This window comes from Rhodamnia argentea, chromosome 4 (assembly GCF_020921035.1).
Source record: "Rhodamnia argentea isolate NSW1041297 chromosome 4, ASM2092103v1, whole genome shotgun sequence".
NCBI lineage: Eukaryota > Viridiplantae > Streptophyta > Magnoliopsida > Myrtales > Myrtaceae > Rhodamnia > Rhodamnia argentea.
This window is the reverse complement of record NC_063153.1, coordinates 9,090,802-9,108,808: the sequence shown is the minus strand read 5'-3', so window position 1 is coordinate 9,108,808 and position 18,007 is coordinate 9,090,802. Positions and strand designations below refer to the sequence as shown.

Here is an 18,007-nt window from a genome sequence, read left to right as displayed (position 1 = left end):
ATATATTTTTTACCCAAATCTAGCCAAATTTATGTTGGGCATAACTTTTTCGTCCTATTGGATATTTCACTAACAGAAGGCCCGTGGCCCAATCATTTATAAAATGTGATTTGAATTTAAAAAAAAAATGCTTGGATTGCAAATTCACAACAAGAACCGAACAGACATCCATGATTTTTGTTTTCGAAAATCTGATCACCATGGGTGAACCTAAATAATTTAGATGATTAGAAACCTCTAAATCTCATAAGATCCAGTATTTCAAGCAATCTAATTGGGAAGATTTTGAAAAATGATATTTAGATATTAATAAAAAATTAGGCCAAATTTTGATCATACATAATGTTTTCCTCTGACGTTCTATTGACTCGATTCTTTCATCAACGGACAATCCTTTTCCTAATTATTCAGACATAACGCTTTCTTCGGACATCCTATTGACTCAATTCTTTCATCAATTGAAAACCTTTCACCCAATTATTTAAAAATTTAAGTGATATGCTATCTCCCTTTTTCTTTTTTTCTTTTTTTATTCAAACATTATGTCCGATCAAGTATTTCAAGCAATCTAATTGGGAAGATTTTGAAAAATGATATTTAGATATTTATAAAAAAATTTAGGTACAATTTTGATTGGACATAATGATTTCCTCCGACGTCCTATCAACTCGATTCTTTCACCAACAGAAAACCCTTCTGCTAATTCCTAATTATTTAGACATAACGTTTTCTTCCAACATCATATTGACTTGATTCTTTCATCAATTAAAAACCCTTCACCCAATTATTTAGAAATTTAAGGGATACGCTATCTCCATTTTTCTTTCTTTTTTTTCTATTTATACATTATGTCCGATCAAGTATTTCAAGCAATCTAATTGGGAAATTTTTGAAAAATGATATTTAGATATTTATAAAGAAATTAGGCTAGTTTTTTTTTATCTAACATAATGTTTTCCTCCAACGCCATGTCGACTCGATTCCCTCATCAATGGAAAACCATTCTCCTAATTATTTGGACATATTGTTTTATTCTGATGTCCTATTGACTCAATTCTTTCATCAATTGAAAACCCTTCATCCAGTTATTTAAAAATTTAAGGGGTATGCTATCTCCCTTTATCTTTTTTTTTTTCTATTTAAACATTATGCCCAATCAAGTATTTCAAGTAATCTATTTGGAAAAATTTTGAAAATGATATTTAGATATTTATAAAAAAAAATTAGGATGATTTTTTATCAGAAGAAAACCCTTCTCCTAATTATATAGACATAGCATTTTCTTTCGACGTCCTATTGACTCGATTCTTTCATCAATTGAAAATCCTTCACCCAGTTATTTAAAAATTTAAGGGGTATGCTATCTCTATTTTTCTTTTCATTTTTCTATTTAAACATTATGTCCGATCAATTAATTCAAGCAATCTAATTGGGAAATTTTGAAAAATGGTATTTGGATATTTATAAAAAAAAATTAGGCCAAATTTTGATCGGACGTAAAGTTTTCCTCCGACATCCTATCGACTCGATTCTTTTATCAATGAAAAACCCTTCTCCTAATTATTTAGACATAACATTTTCTTCCGATGTCCTGTTGACTCGATTCTTTCATCAATTGAAAACCCTTCACTGAGTTATTCAAAAAATTAAGGGTATGCTATCTCGTTTTTTCTTTTTTATCTTTTTTTCTTTACTTTAGGGGTAAGCTCTGTTTGCATTTGCATGCTTTCTGGAATTTATTGGACTACGTACTCATGCATCATAATATTAGAAAGAAAATAGTACATATAAATAGTCGCGCGGATGAAAAAATGTAGGATTGTTGGTTCCGATTGCCAATTGAATCTCAATGCAGTGTGGCAAAAGGCACCGTTATTCACAAATAGTAATATATGCTCAGACAATCTATCCATAATGACGGAATAGACACAAACATTTCAAAGGTTACAAGAGTGTCGGTTTGGTAGTTATGTCCGAAATAGACATAAACCTTCGAAATGATGCAAGAATGTCTTATGTCCATAAACAATCGCACTGTTCCATTCGGGCTCGAGCTTGCTAGAAAAGAGGAAAAAAAGGACAATTAAAGACTAAAAAATTGAAAATTATCAAAAATTTTAATTTTTTTTAGATGACAAAATGCGTTCACTACTGAAAAATGGTTTTTTAGGGATCGAAAACAAGAATCTAGTCTTTTCATGTGGCCACGATTCGACGGCCAATTAATCCATTCCGCATATTTATTTTACCTTTTTAGCGAAACATAGATTAAGGACGTCTTTTGCTTTCGCTTTCATTGGACACAAGTGGTGAGGTTTCCTAATTCAATAAAGGATCAATTTGTTTGTGTTCTTTTTTTGTTTCTCCACGTGCCTGCCCAAAAGGAAAGTTAAAAAAACATAACACAACAAAAAGTTTTAAAAAAATTGAATAAAGACAAACGAAATCCAAACGTGCACAAAGGTCCTCCTAATCTAGCAAAGTCTTTCTAAAATGGTTTTCAACATTAATAGCCCAGCCATGTAGTAGTAGTAGTAGAGAGAGACGATATATTGAGCAATTTTACTTTCCTTTTGACTAACAAACAAAAGAAACAAAAGACTCGAACTTGAACAAAACAGACTGAACAACACAGACACGGACTAGAAAAACGCAGACATAGATGAGAACAACAAAACATCTCCAACTGAAGAACATCATCACATACCAACATCACCACATTCACGCTTGAGGGAATCGAAGAACACATCCCCACTTGAGCCGGGCGAGAGATGGAACCGGGGCGGACATAGAGGAAGTGGACCACCGGGAGGAGATGGTGGCGGTGTTTGTAAGGGAGACATTCCTTGTAGGGTCGAGCCCCGTGTTGATGATGAGCTGGGTGTTGGTGTTGATGATGATGAGCGTCTTGTTGTTGTTATTGATGCTGATGATCGGCGGGCTCGGTGTTGACGTCGGTGTTAAAAATGGCGACAGCGGCGAAAATTGCTCGGTGGAGGGCTGAGGAAGTGAGACTGAACGCAGTAGACGAGGCCAAGGATGAGACAGAGGCCACCATGCCCACCGTAGAGGGGAGAGGGCGGAGGAGGAACAGAGGCAAAGCCCTCTCCCGAAGCACCGATCGTACTCACTCTTTCACTGAGCCACCACTCCCACCACGGAGGGGGAGAGGGTAGAGGAGGAGCAGAGGTAGAGGCCTCTCCAAAAGCATTGATGGTAGTCATGTTGTCAAACAAACAAAATATTGCCTTTTTTGCATCCCACATAGGATGAAAAGAAGAGAGCAATTCATTTTATTAGTTAGAAGGCTAACATTGTCTTTCAAAGAAAGAAATGGGCAAGTGGGCTACACCCCACTATACCTACGTGCGGGTCCGGAATTAGCTCTATTCAACAATTATATTTATTTTTATTTCAAAATTATTATTACATAAATAAATTTCGTGATTCATTGGAACAGTGTGACTGTTCATGGATATAAGACATTCTTGCATCTTTTCGAAGGTTTATGTCTGTTCGGACATAACCACCAAACCGACACTCTTGTAACCTTTGGAATGTTTGTGTTTATTCGAAAATAACTTCCGATTCAAACAAGAAAATGTGTGATTGGATGTACAATTTTGAATATGAAGAGGTATGTTTGAACTATCCGTTATTAGACACGAAGAGTTGCAATTTTTTTAAAAACAAAACTGTTTTCAAACAATGAAAGATATGTGAGAATTAACACATTTTCGGATGCGAAAAGGTGTGTTCTTTTCTCATTATATATTCAACTATTCTGCTCATTGTTTATAACTTCTTATTTCAATTTTCATCCTTTCCAAATAAGAGAAATACAACCTTCGTTTTCAATTGTTTCCTAGAGAGTTCTTGGAGAATATTAGAATTGCTATCTAATATTCTTGCTTGACACTCTGTTGTATCCTGGAGGATTTTTTTCGAAAACCATCAGCAACGTTGTGAGGCAAATAATTCCTTAAAGAAAGTGCTATCACATCTCGTAGTCCGATTCATTTGTTCATCATGTTTGACCATATTTTTCCAACAATTTTAAGGAATTATTCGTTCAACAATGGAGTCAGAATCAATCAAGGTTATGAACTAGGATATGATGAAACTGGACCGGTTCAATGGCAACAATTTCGCTCGTTGGAGAGACAAAATGATGTTTCTCCTTACTGCCTTGAAGATTTCCTATATCCTCGACCCCAATTTAATGCCTATAGAGGATCCGGTACCTACCACTGAAGGAGGAGAACCTAGTACATAAGATGTTGAGAGGATTAACAAGAAGAGGAAGAAACGAGAAGAAGACGAATTGTTTTGTCGGGCCCATTAACCGAACACATTATCGGATCGTCTCTATAACTTGTTCATTGAGATGAAGTTTGCTAGAGAAATATGGAATGCGCTCGACTTCAAGTATAAAGCGGAGGAGCAAGATACGAACAAATATCTGATCGCTAAGTATTTTGACTTCAAGTTCGTTGATACTAAACCCTTATTGGAGCAAGTCCACGAATTGCAAATGTTGGGCAATAAAATTCGTACTCTCAAGATAGATATTTCAAAATCTTTTCAAGTTGGAGCAATTATTGCAAAATTGCCTCCGAGTTGGAAAGATTATGGAAAAAGGATGCTGCATAATTTGAGGACATCACTTTGGATCAAATTCAAAAACATCTTCGCATTGAGGAAGAGTCACGTTTATGTGATAAACCTGTTTTGTGTGATACCAAAGTGAATTCTGTGGAGGGAAATGGATTTCAATCCAAAACACACCAAAACTTGAAACGCAAGAGAGGGTAGAATTTTAAGAAGCCACAAAAGAAGAAAAATGGTTATTGCTTTGTTTGTGGCAAGGAGGGTCACTATGCAAAGGAGTGCATACACCGCAAGAGCACATTTAAGGACAATAATACTTTAACAGTTAAGACAAATGCAAATATGGTTGAAGAGAACTACGTGGCCATGGTTTCAACTAAGTTTTCAAACTTAAATATTTTTAAAAAGGTTAAGGATTCTGTGGCCATGATTTCTTAAGTCAATTCTACCACCGTCGAATCTACTTGGTGGGTCAATTTTGGTGCAATTGTGCACATATGCAAGGATCGATCAATGTTCAAGCACTTTGAAGAGATTGTTGAAGTGCATCTTCAAGAGGTTGAGATGGCAAATAAAACTCTTGCAAATGTTACTAGAAAAGGCACAGTCATTTTAAATTTTACTTCTGGAGACAAGGTTTATCTTTTTAATGTACTATTTGTACCCGAAATTAGGAGAAATCTGGTTTCTGTTGATCCGCTTTGTAAAATGGGGTTTCGGATTTTGATTGAGTCCGACAAGGTTATCCTGTCGAAGAATGGGCTGTTTATGGGAAAGGGTTACGCCAATGATGGCATGTATCAACCGAGTATCAATAATAATATTGTGTCTTACGCTTACGTTGTTGATTCTCCTCATTTATGGCATAGTCGATTAGCACATTTAAATTTTCGCTATTTGCAGAATATGAAAAAGTTAGACTTGATAAATTTTAATGGAGAATTTGATAAATGTGAAATATGTGCTAAGTCCAAGTTAACAAATAAATCATTTTCTAGTGTTAAGAGAAATTTGAATTTATTAGATTTGGTGCATAGTGACATATGTGAATTCAATGACATGATAACACGTAGTGGTAAAAGGTATTTCATTACCTTTGTGGATGATTGTAGTAGATACTTATATGTCTATCTCCTAAGATCAAAGAATGAGGCGTTTATTATGTTTAAAAAATATAAGTCTGAAGTGGAAAATCAATTAGATAGGAAAATTAAAGTTCTACGTTCGGATAGAGGGGGAGAATATTTCCTAAATGATATTTTAGCCTTTTGTGAAGAACATAGTATTATTCATCAAGTTTCGGCACCGTACACTTTACAACAAAACGGTTTGGCTGAAAGAAAGAATAGGTCTTTAGGAGAAATGGTTAATTATATGCTTTCGAATTCAAAGCTCCCAATTAATCTTTGGGAAAAGGCATTGCTTACTGCATGTTACATTCATAATAGGATATCATCCAAGAAAAATAACATCAATCCATATAAAGTTTGGCAAGGCAGAAAACCGAACTTGTCACATCTTAAAGTGTGGAGGTGTTTGGCATATTACCGAATACCGGATCCTAAGGGAACAAAACTTGGCCCTAGAGCTATGAAAAGTATATTTCTTGGATATGTTGAGAATAGTAAAGCTTATAAGTTTCTTGATTTAGATTCAAATGTCATTGTAGAATCAAGAAATGTTGAATTCTTCGAGAATAAATACTCTATAGATTTTGAAGTTATTGAGAATAATGCTCAAATACAAGATACAAATAATTCGGAACCCATAGAAATACACGTAGATTCTCATGAGAAAATAAAAAATGATTATGAAATCATGATTGAACTTAGGAGAAGCACTAGAGCAAGAAAATCAAAGGATTTTGGTCTAGATTTTATCACTCATGTTTTCCTCGTAGAAGAAGACAGAGATAATAATGAGGTAAATAAATACCTCATAGTATTAAATTTAGAAGATGATCCTAAAAATTTTAGTGATGCTATGTCTTTTAGATATGCTTCTTTTTGAAAAGAAGTTATAGATGATGAAATGGACCCGATCATGTCCAACAATACTTGGGTATTGGCAGATTTACCAAAAAGATCTAAACTTATTAGGTGCAAACGAATTTTCAGAAGAAAATACAATTCTGATGGTGTTATCCAAGCTTTTAAGGCTAGGTTAGTAGTTAAAGGGTATAAAAAAAAAAGAAGGAATAGATTATTTTGATACTTATACTCTTGTAGCACGTATAACATCTATTCGAATTCTTTTTGCTCTAGCATCCATTTATAATCTCTGTCTTTATCAAATGAATGTTAAAACTACTTTCTTAAATGGAGATTTAAATAAGGAAATTTACATGGAACAATCAGAAGGTTTTGTTCTTCCTGAAAATGAGAGGAAAGTATGTAAATTAGTCAAATTTCTTTATGGGTTTAAGCAAGCACCGAAGCATTGCCATGAGAAATTTGATTTAGTCATATTATCTAATGATTTTAAACATAATAGTGCTGATAAGTATATATATTCTAAATTCACTAAAGACTATGGTGTTCTAGTTTTCTTAGATGTTGATGATATGCTTATCTTTGGACTAATATGGCTAGAGTCATTGAGACTAAGAAGTATCTAACTTCAAATTTCAAAATGAAAGACTTGGGCGAAATAGATACTATCTTTGGTATTAAAGTTAAAAAATATAGTGGGGGTTATTCATTGAGCCAATGTGATTATGTTGAGAAAATGTGAAATAAATTTAAACATCTTGGTTTCAAAGAAACGAGTATTCCGTATGATACCAGTATCAAATTAAATTATAGTACTGATAGAGCAGTAGCACAACTTGAATATGTGAGTGCTATAAGGTCTTTAATGTATGCGATGCATTGTAGTAGACCCGATATTGTTTTTTCCGTATGTAAGTTGAGTACATACACTAGCAATCCAAATATAGAACATTGGAATGCAATTACTATAATTTTTAGTTATATTAAGAGAACTAAAAATTTGGGATTGTTCTATAATAATTATCCGGCAGTATTAGAAGTATACACCAATACTAGTTGAATTTCTAGTGTGGGAGATAAATTTAAACATCTTGGTTTCAAAGAAACAAGTATTCCGTATGATACCAGTATCAAATTAAATTATAGCACTAATAGAGCAGTAGCACAACTTGAATATGCGAGTGCTATAGGGTCTTTAATGTATGCGATGCATTGTACTAGACCCGATATTGTTTTTTCGGTATGTAAGTTGAGTAGATACACTAGCAATCCAAATATAGAACATTGGAATGCAATTACTATAATTTTTAGGTATCTTAAGAGAACTAAAAATTTGGGATTGTTCTATAATAATTATCCGGCAGTATTAGAAGCATACACCGATGCTAGTTGGATTTCTAGTGTGGGAGATAAACATTCCACTTTTGAATGGATCTTCATGTTAGGTGGATGTGTTGTTTCTTAGGCGAGCAAGAAACAAATATGCATAACTCACTCAACTATAGAATCCGAATTTATTGCTTTAGCAGCAAGTGGGAAAGAGGTTGAATGGATAAAAAATTTGTTGATAGACATCAAATTATGACCTAGTCCTATGCCTCCTATTTCTATTCACAGTGACAATTAAGCTACTTTAGCAAAGGCTTATAGTAGCATTTATAATGATAAGTCTAGATATATCAATCTAAGACATGAGTACATGAAACAATTGATTCATGATTGTACTATAACAATTGTTTACGTGAGGTCAAGCAAGAATCTAATTGATCCATTTACAAAGGCTCTTCCAAGAGATGTGGTAAAGGTGACCTCAAAAGAAATTGGGCTGAAACCCTTTGATTAAAATCAACAGTAATGGTAACCCAACATAATACTAGCACATCACTAGTTATAAGGTTTAATGGGTAAAAACAAGTTATTGAAAGTAATTGTTTGATACCGACATTAGCCCAAACATGAGAAATCAATATCATCCGTTACGTTTTAGAGGCTGAGCTATACTCTTAATGAAGTATAAAACAATTTAGTAGAGTGTTTATTAGTAACGGAAACACGTGGTAATACTTCACCTACATTGGCTTAGAAGTAGTGCCACTTCTTACGAAAGTTTGGGTTACTTTCTAGAGAGCTTATGAAACAAGAAGAAGCACAAGGCCATAATAGTGCTAGTAATTATGAACTTCTCGCTGAAACAAGAGGTTAGTATATATGCGGTATGTTCGATTCTATTATTTAGAGTAACAAGTTTAAAGCTAAGCTACTTATAACTTTGATAGAGTTTTGAGATACTTGCATTAAATAAAGGTTTAACTCGAAAAAGACCTTTATACAAGTGTGTTAATCTCATGGAAATGTTGGCTGTATTTTTTATAGAAATTTTGTTTCATAATTTTGTTTTACAAACAAAGTGGGGGATTGTTGAAGTTTGTTTAAAAACAAACAAAATATTGTCTTTTTTGCATCCCACATAGGATGAAAGGAAGACAGCAATTCACTTTATTAGTTAGAAGGCTAACATTGTCTTTCAAAGAAAGAAATAGGCATGAGGTTCTCAATGCACAAGGAAGAAGAGCAAGAGTGAAAGAATTAACCAATGTTGAATAACGTGCTAGCCAATACACGAACAGAATATACTTTTAATACTTTCTAGCGATCATACCAAGTGTCCAAGTTCTCCCTTAGGAGCGCAATATAATGTCTCAAACTCATCTAGAGTTGGAGAATATAAGAAAATAGAAAACTTTCTCAACAGGAATGCATCAACGATATTGCTCTTCCATATAGATCGTCGTGGCATGAACTTCGTCAATTGATTACTTTTCCTATCTAACTACTCTCTCCCTATTTATTGATTTTGGTTAGTTTCAGAAAATCGGACACTACCTCGGCCTAGCATGTTGAGACCAGAGTGTGACTAGAGAGCGAGTTCTTAAAAAAAAAAATCTAATACGTTGGGGTTCTTAGGTGCTTCCTGCTCATCCACCATGTTGATTTCTCCTTCTATGAAATCTTGGATTTGCTTCAAAGTCTAGCTTATATTGGTCACATGACACGGTCCCCCCTTATTGGTACCTAACCAAATTCTGCAAATTTCTTCCAAGCTCACTCAAATAGGGGGCGAGGGTGGAGTGCGGAGGAGCGATTAGTACATGTTGACTTCCCAAAGTGCTTCGCTTTCTATGGTTAGGAAACAACATCCGATGAGGCCAAAGAAAGTTTGATAAGATACTGACTTAGCCTCCGCGAAAGCGGATTGATCATCTATTGAAAAGAGATGAACCTATAGCAGGATTTCCTGCTAGCATCTAATGGAACGGCAGGAACGCAAACTCGGTGCCCCACCACTTCATTTTAACAAGACAGGCTACAACGGTATTTAGCAATATCATTACCAAGCTCCACACAAAGTTGACTGTCATGTAGTTCTATGTGAATACTTTATTACCTTTTAGAACAAAGAAACTTGGACTTGATAGTGGACAACCAAGCAATTACCCGGAGAATAATGATAAGCAAGTTCAAGGATCTCCGGTTCCAAAGAATTTTCTCTCTCCAGAATCTAAAACCTCCACTTATATTGATGCTTACCCCATTTAGAAAGCTCACATTAGTTCTCCTTGCCATGTAAGCATCTCACTATCTAATTAGATACAACATTGACTCTTGCATCCTAAGAGCAGGAGCAAAGCAGCAATGAAGAATTATTTGTTTGTTAGATTGGCGTCTCTTTTTGGATCTCTCAAAGCTTTAATCCCCGAGTCCTTTTTTGTTAAGACATGAAACAAACATAATGTGAAGCTTATTTTTATAACATAATTATCAATAATAAATTGAAATTTTTATTAAGATATATAGTTAATAACATAAATTAATTATTTTGAAGTTTTATGAATATTTTTTATCAATTGTTTACATACTAAATAGATTAATAACATAAATACTATCAATTTATTACAGATAATTATGTTATAAAAATAGACTTCAAAATAAAATAAAAATTATATTTTACAAAGTTATATAAATATGAATGTTATAAATATAAAATAATTTAAAAAGCGTAAAAAAAAATTAAAAAAAAAACAAAAAAAGGGCCGCACGGGGCCCATGCGGCACTTGGACAGCCGTACGGGCCCAATTGATAAACAAAAAAGAATTAAACCGAATTTGGTAAAAAAAATTTGGACCTATTTTTGAAAAAAGCCCCCTCATTTTCTCTTACCATAATTATGTTGGAAACTTTTTTGCCTCTTACTTATTTTCTAAAGTAAAATCGAGATGGATAATTCTATTAATTAAGTACTGCATAAGAGAAAAGTCAAAATCTTATAAAATTAAATCTATATTTGATAATGCTCATTTCACTTAAACTATTCGATTAAGTAAAATATTCATAGGCGTTCAATGGGCGAATACATAATGAACATACACCAAATGGATTTTTTTTAGGGCTTACCCATATCATTCGCAGTCCGATAATTGGCAAAGAGCTGGATGGAGATCCTCTACCCATCTCCATCAGCCCTCCTATTTGTTTGTTCGATCATCTGAACCGTTGATTCATGTGAAAAGGTTAGTTGTGAAGCTAATTAATTCCTCGATGGGTCATCAATACTTAAAGATAATTAAGGCACCGAATGGGAACCCATAATCAACGGGATAAAGCATGTTCTTCCTAAAGGGCTAATGACATTTGATGTTGTACTTTAAGCTATTATCAAACAATCTTTTGTTTAATGCTTTAGCAATCTATTTTTTGAATTTTTATCGAGTAAGTTATAGATTCCGTAAAGTCGTGCTATTTGACGAGCCTAAACTCAAAAATCCAAACCTAACCCTATTATCCCCATTCCCTCTCTGGGCCTCTGCCGCCGCTTTGTCCTTTCCGCCGCAATCACAAACGGGCTCATTGTCCCGCTGTTATTGGGTTTTGCGTAAAACTGACCTTATCAAATACTAGGATTATTTGGACCAAAAAAAAAATACTAGGATTATTGGACCCAAAAAAAAATACTAGGATTAATTTTTTAAGCTTTAAAGCGAGAACAATAATTTGAATTTTTTCTTAGGACAAAACATGTTTTTTTTTCAAAGGAACAAAAACGAAGAGTTTCAAGCCCAAATTGTGCGTCCAACGCTCATTTCATGTCCGTGTTCAGGCCCATCTTAGGCCCGAAATGGACTCCTCTCTTGCTTTACGCGCAATAAGAGTCAAGGCTCCAACGTTTGCAACCGTGTGTCTCTCTCCTGCGATGGCTCCGAACGCGAGATCTCGACCGCTTCTATTCGCGCTCTCAGCTTCTTTCTTCTTCCTCATTCTCTCCGTCGGAGCTGCTGTTTCATCCGGGTATGATTTTTCCTCATCCAATTACTCTCCGAAGCTTAAATTTCTGTTTTTTTCCTCTTCTTTTTTGATCTACTTTTGTTCCTTCCTGACCCGATCGAAGACTCGAACTGAATGGGCACAGAAATTATGTAGACCGAAGAATTATGCTTCTTGTCTGAACTGTATTCCGTTTCTCCTTTTTTTTTTTTTTTTTTTGGTTCCAAATTAAGTCTGCTGCTTCTCTTTCGATTAGCTGTTTTTAATGTGGTTGGGTCCGTCCTCGTTTTGCAGGTCTGCTGATGGTTTCACGATCAATGGCCGCGTTAGGATCCCTGGTACGATGTTGGATTGCCCTTGGGTTATCCTTCTATTGAATTTTGTTGGCTAATTTGTTGCTCTGTGCCCGGAAGTTTTCGTTTTTGTTGGAGTCTGATTCTGATGGTAGCTTGTGAGTATTGTTTTGGGTAGAATTTGCTGAATGCTTGATTCTTGCCTCTGGAACCTCGTAAAGTTAAAGGGCATATTAGAACTTTATGTTTCAGCCACATGTGTCTATCCATGTTCAAGACAGACAATGCGATAGTGAAGACCAGGGAGAGTATGAGCTACTACAAAAGGTAGCATTGGGAATTTATCAAGTTGGGGCATGAGTGTATTCGTAGGTCTTTGAGAACTGTTGGGGTTGGGATAAGGCAGGTATTGCTAAGTTCAAAGAAATTGTTTGGCACTCAGTCATGTTTTCACCATAGTATTATGTTTAGAGCAACTATCCGATGCTTGCTTCAGGCTATTATGTTTGATGACATCTTCTGTACATGTAGATTAATATGGGGCTGTTAGTATTTGGCTGATAGATAATAAATTTTACTGCCGATCAGTTATAAGCTCGTCAGTTATTTGGAATCATGTAATGGTGAAATTACACATTTTTCCATCATGGAAGAGACAGAAATGTCTAATCTTGCTGCAAATAAGTCTATCATGTGTGATAGAACTAGAAGGGAAGTTATAGAAAGGTAACGGTGCTCAGAAGTCTACCCTGCTTAGTTACTTAAAGTGGAGATAGTTGGCTAATTTTGGTTGTCTAAAATGTATATTCTCCCTGTTTTGTCGATTGAGGGACGGTGCAAATAGTTTTCACTGGAAGATTTTGATCCTTCCAGTTTTAGTTCTCAATTTCAAGAACTATCCATTTGATCTTCCTTTCAATGCAACCATCCTTCCTTGCCTCTTCACCCGAAATTACTAATGCTTTGGCAGGAGCTGGTGTGAGGACATTTGGTCTTATGGGAAAGATTTCAGATGCTAAAGTTATCCTTAATGGTGGCAAGAAAATTACTTTCCTCAGACCAGATGGATATTTTTCATTGTATCCTCTTCTTAAACTGTAGTTTTTTCCCTCGATGCTTCTTATTACACCTTCGGCATATCCTGCTTTGTTCCATGTAAATTCTTATGCCTTTTTTTGGAAAAAAGTGAATGCAGGGCTCCTTTCTCTAATGTTAACATGACTTGCCCTATTACCTCCTTCAAGTTTTACTTCAATTGTCACAAGCTGATATGGGCGAAGATGATGGCCATACACTTGTATCTGATAGTGTTTGGCATGAGAATGTTCCTTAATTTATACTTCGAAAAAGCCATAACATCTCGGCTGGGACACATCTGATTGAGGTGGCCTCCATTGGATATTTCTTTTCACCGGTGGGTATGATCTTGATTTGCTAGTTATCCACCAAGTTCCGATCACTGTCTGACTTCAATGTTTTTATAAATGCTCAGGTACGAGTTGATGTCAGTGCTAGGAATCCTGGCAAGGTACAGGCTGCCCTGACGGAGAATAGGAGGATCTTGAATGAGTTGGTTTTAGAGCCGTTGAGAGAGGAACAGTACTATGAGGTTGATTTGATCAGAGCCTGGTCTTATTGATTTCTAGTTACGATGTTTTAACTTCTTCCCTTCAAATCTTGATTTTCAACAGATTAGAGAACCCTTCTCGTTAATGTCCCTGGTGAAGAGCCCGATGGGTCTGATGGTTGGGTTCATGCTGGTTGTCGTTTTCCTAATGCCGAAATTAGTTGAGAACATGGGTAAGCACTCATTTCCAGATAGCGTTATCCCACCATAATGATCTTGAGGATATGCAATTGTTGGTGTGCATCACGAAATTTGCTAGCAACCTAGTGATATTAAATGAATATTTGAGCCTTTTAATTGATTTCCAGTTGAGTTGGCTTGCAAGCACATATCATCTTGTTTGTCCTTTTATTAATTTGCTTGTTCATGGTAATAGATCCTGAAGAAATGAGGCGAGCACAAGAAGAGATGAGGAATCAGGGAGTTCCATCTCTGTCAAACTTGTTGCCTGGAGCGGCAAGGAGCAACTAAATAGTGCAGTCTGATTACCAGGAATCTATCATTCTCTTTGGATGGCATTTCAAAATCATCTACAGGAATCACGTGGCCGAAAGTTTACTTGTCAAGAAGTTTTACTGAATAGAGGATCTAAAAGCATTTCTGAAGCATTTTCTCTTGAACCGCTTAGTGGATGTTTGGTTCTTGGAGGTTACTTTAGGGATGAAGTTGTTTAGCTTGATGCTTGAGGCATACTTTTGGGAGACTCACCAAACGTGTACCTTCTTCATATAGATTTGTAGCTCTGCTGCGTTGTTCTAGTAGCCACAAAACAGGGGGTGATATACAGGAGTTGAGTCACTTCTATGAAGCTTGCTGCTAATGTCTGATGGGTGTATGAGGAAAGGCTCTTTATTTTTGTTGGTGATGATTCAATTTACCGATAGGGAGAAAGAGGCTTAAGTTCACATGTCATTAGCGCTCTGGATTTGAACTCAAAACATGAATTAACTGGCCTTCACTCGCGACTGTTTCAATTTTGCCGGTGCTTGTCACAATCTTTTCAAGAATTAATTATCTGCTATGGTCACCTCAGAATTACCATTACAAATAGCAAGTTCACTGCGCCTGTGGTCCTGTACTGCACTATTGGCATGCAGTGACATTCGTGCTAGGAATCCGAGCAAATACAGCGGAGAATGGAGCCACCGTAATCGGATCTGAGTTGCTTACATGTATTGGATCTAAGGAAGGAATATTGCCAGATGAATCTGTGTTTAGAACTTTTCCATTGAGAAGCATGACTTGGCTCTGTATATTTCCTTCTTTAGCAGTCAAGTGATACTCTTCTCTGATGTTCCCATCACTAGATGACCCTCTTGACATTTTGGCAAATTTTGTCCTGCGAGTTTGGCTCTCTTGTTTCAAATTACTGGCTACATTTCCAGTCGAAACGTGAACTTGGACAGTTGTGTTGCCATCAAGGTTGATCAGCAGCAAAGTGATCCCAGGCTGTTGATATCAAGAAACAGCATATAACCCAACTATAATGGTCTATCCCTTGTTTTGAGAGCAGAAGACACTTACAGAGTTTTTTGAGCAATGAACATAACCGCGAATCTTATCAGTGCCCGAGAAGCTAGTTGATAAAACATCGCTTCCCATCAAGTTATGCCAAAGAAGAGCACTGCAGAGCACTAGTGACGTATCGGCATCAGCTTGAACGTTCAATTAGTTTGTTCATTTAGCACAATAAGATTGTCAGTTTGCTTTTCAACTTTGGATTCGGACCGGCCTCTACACTGTCAAAAGCTGATTATTTCTTAGTTTACAGTCTCCTCCGGCAAAGCTATTCCATTACCACTCAACTAACTGTTTTTCATTGTGTAGTATTAGAGATCCAATATTTTCGTCTGGAATATATCAAAAAAGAGAGAGGGCTATTAGGATAGCTTCTTTTACCCCTTTCCTTTCATTTTATCTAGGTAATAGTTGAGTTGGATTAAGGTCTTAAGCTAAAATCTCATGACTAACCAACCTGTAGTAATCTGGGTTTGGTTGGGATGTTTCAGTGTTTAGCAAGCCATAGTTTCCACCAATCAATGTCTGTCTGCAGTATGTTTTTGTACCGGAAGTGGCCGCCATTCCTAGTTGGTCCAAATACCTATACAAGACAGATGACATAAAAATTCTTAGTGTCATGATCTCTCATCAGAATCACCAATAAAAGTAGTTATGCGTGGCAGTTCTATTTTACCAGAAACTAAAAACAAAGGAGTTAGTGACAAGGTTGCGGCCGCTATTATAAGCGCCTCCGGCTTCACCAACCCATGCAACTGCCGAAGTTCCAGAATTCTTTAGAAGAGTCCAAAGGCTGCTGAATGTTTGCACCTCCCCATCAAGATAAGAAGGATCGAGGATCTTTTGAATAAGGTGGTCATCGACTCCTACATAAATCAGTTCAACTTGATGAAGCTGATGCACATTGTCTCAAAATAGTATAGTACAGCAAAGCTTTGATTCTGAAGTGATATTACCTGGACCAAGGTTATAAATGTGGTGGGTGACAACTTGAAGAGTTTTACTTGTTTGTTCTACAAAATCGGCAAACCAATCTGCATCAAAGAATCCTCCTGGTGCTAGGACCAGTGGCTTAACTTCAAAACCTGCATATATATCATCCACTAGGTGTTGAAGGGTTTTTATATCTGATGCATACTGGTGGGCTGAAACTCTTGCTCCAACTCCATTTCCACTTAGTTCATTGCCTAACCAGCAAGACAAGCACAGATTTCAGAGACACAACACTTCACTGTTGAGAAAACACTACAGAAAAATGTCAGGAATTGATATTCTGATGTCTCTCTGTCATATCCGAAGGGTTAGTTAATTTGATGACTATATGGTAATATATTAAGCTGGCCCGTAACCGTATCTTTTCCACCTTTCCTGGTCCATGCTGAAACATGAACCACTATGCTTACCAAGCTCCCAACCGAGGATAGAGTAGCCTTTATTGACAGTGTACTGAATGAGAGATTTGGCATTGCTAGAATTCCAGGGCATATTAACAGAACTGTCTGAACTGATTATCCTGCCGTATAACGCATTCAGCCCGAATGTGACGGCCGCCCTGTAATATATGCAAAGCAACGTCAGTGTACTCAGATATTAGGATACAAGGGGCTTCGAATTAATGCCATACGTAGAACAAATAGTAAACTAAATCTCAGCCTTAGGCCTACCCTGTCTGCTTGAAAAACGAGTTCAGCTCGTCCCATCGGGCCATTGGTAAGCATCCTTGTGAGAAACCAAGAAATTCCGAGCTGTTCTTGGTGAAGATGCTGCAAGGTGTCTCATCACCCTGTGTTTCATATATTACTTTATCTTGCAGAGTCCCTCCCATTCTAATCCTCAGGGGTGAAAAAGCTGCAATACAGCATAGAATCTACAACTTTAATCTTGAAGTACCAAGATGATGTGACATGTTGAAATTGTTCAATGAGGATCAGCATGCACAATCACATACCTTTTACAGCATTTAGCAGAAGTGTGTTGTTCAGATCCTGGGGAGAGAAAATCAATATTGAGAAGCCAAGACTTGCAAAAAGAAAGTTATGCTCTCTTTGATTAATTTTTTTTCTTTTGGTGGCTCTGTTTGCGCATGAGTGCAGAGTCCAGAGCTAGACGCAAGTATCAATACATAATTGAACAGAGAGAGAGAGAGAGAGAGGCATACCAAAGTGAGGAGGGTGGCTCTTCCCCAGCTGCAAGTGCCATAATCACATTTATCAGTAGGCCACCAATCCAAAGTGGCACAGATGTAATCATCGTCTGTCTTAGCAACGGATGCTGTTCCATTGATGAGCAAAGTTCCGGTGCTCTGCGAAACCGCTGAGATGGAGTTGTGATGTGCCCAGAACACCAAAACACCCAACCCCACAAGAACAAGCAGAGACCCCATCCCACAGTACATTTAAAACAATGGCAAGAACAGTCCTAGGCTCCAAACAAATTCATTGGTGGAGGAAGCATGAACGCTTTTGTTGCTATCTTCTTCTCGGAATTGAAGGACTACTTGTGAGACACAGGATGTCTAAGGAGAGGAGAAGAAAAAGTTGATACTTGAAAGCTGTGTTCTTTGGAGGGTCCGTGGAGAAATGGTAGTTTCCTCGATATTTTAAATGTTCATCTACTTCCGGGACAACTGAAGTGATCAATGTTTTCC

At 36.5% G+C, this 18,007-nt stretch overlaps 2 protein-coding genes across 3 annotated transcripts; one reads left to right on the top strand and one right to left on the bottom strand.

Annotated features, from left to right (window-relative positions):
• Positions 1-11,788: 11,788 nt before the first annotated feature.
• LOC115753739 (ER membrane protein complex subunit 7 homolog) lies at positions 11,789-14,650 on the top strand. Its single transcript, XM_030692510.2, has 7 exons — positions 11,789-11,946; positions 12,217-12,260; positions 13,186-13,294; positions 13,566-13,629; positions 13,708-13,824; positions 13,907-14,015; positions 14,219-14,650. Exons 1-7 carry the CDS (start codon positions 11,852-11,854, stop codon positions 14,311-14,313), a joined length of 633 nt encoding a protein of 210 aa, XP_030548370.1. The 5' UTR covers positions 11,789-11,851; the 3' UTR covers positions 14,314-14,650.
• LOC115753738 (heparanase-like protein 3) lies at positions 14,544-18,007 on the bottom strand. Of its 2 annotated transcripts, none has more exons than XM_030692506.2 (9): positions 17,519-18,007; positions 17,309-17,345; positions 17,025-17,208; positions 16,764-16,912; positions 16,317-16,547; positions 16,037-16,226; positions 15,818-15,943; positions 15,367-15,466; positions 14,544-15,291 (listed from the first exon to the last, which is right to left on the bottom strand). In XM_030692506.2, the coding sequence occupies exons 1-9, from the start codon at positions 17,753-17,755 to the stop codon at positions 14,926-14,928; spliced, it is 1,620 nt and encodes a 539-aa protein (XP_030548366.1). In that variant the 5' UTR covers positions 17,756-18,007; the 3' UTR covers positions 14,544-14,925. The 2 variants fall into 2 exon arrangements, 1 of the variants encoding a protein (XP_030548366.1); XR_007198212.1 differs by having other exon boundaries at positions 15,164-15,291; positions 15,367-15,476.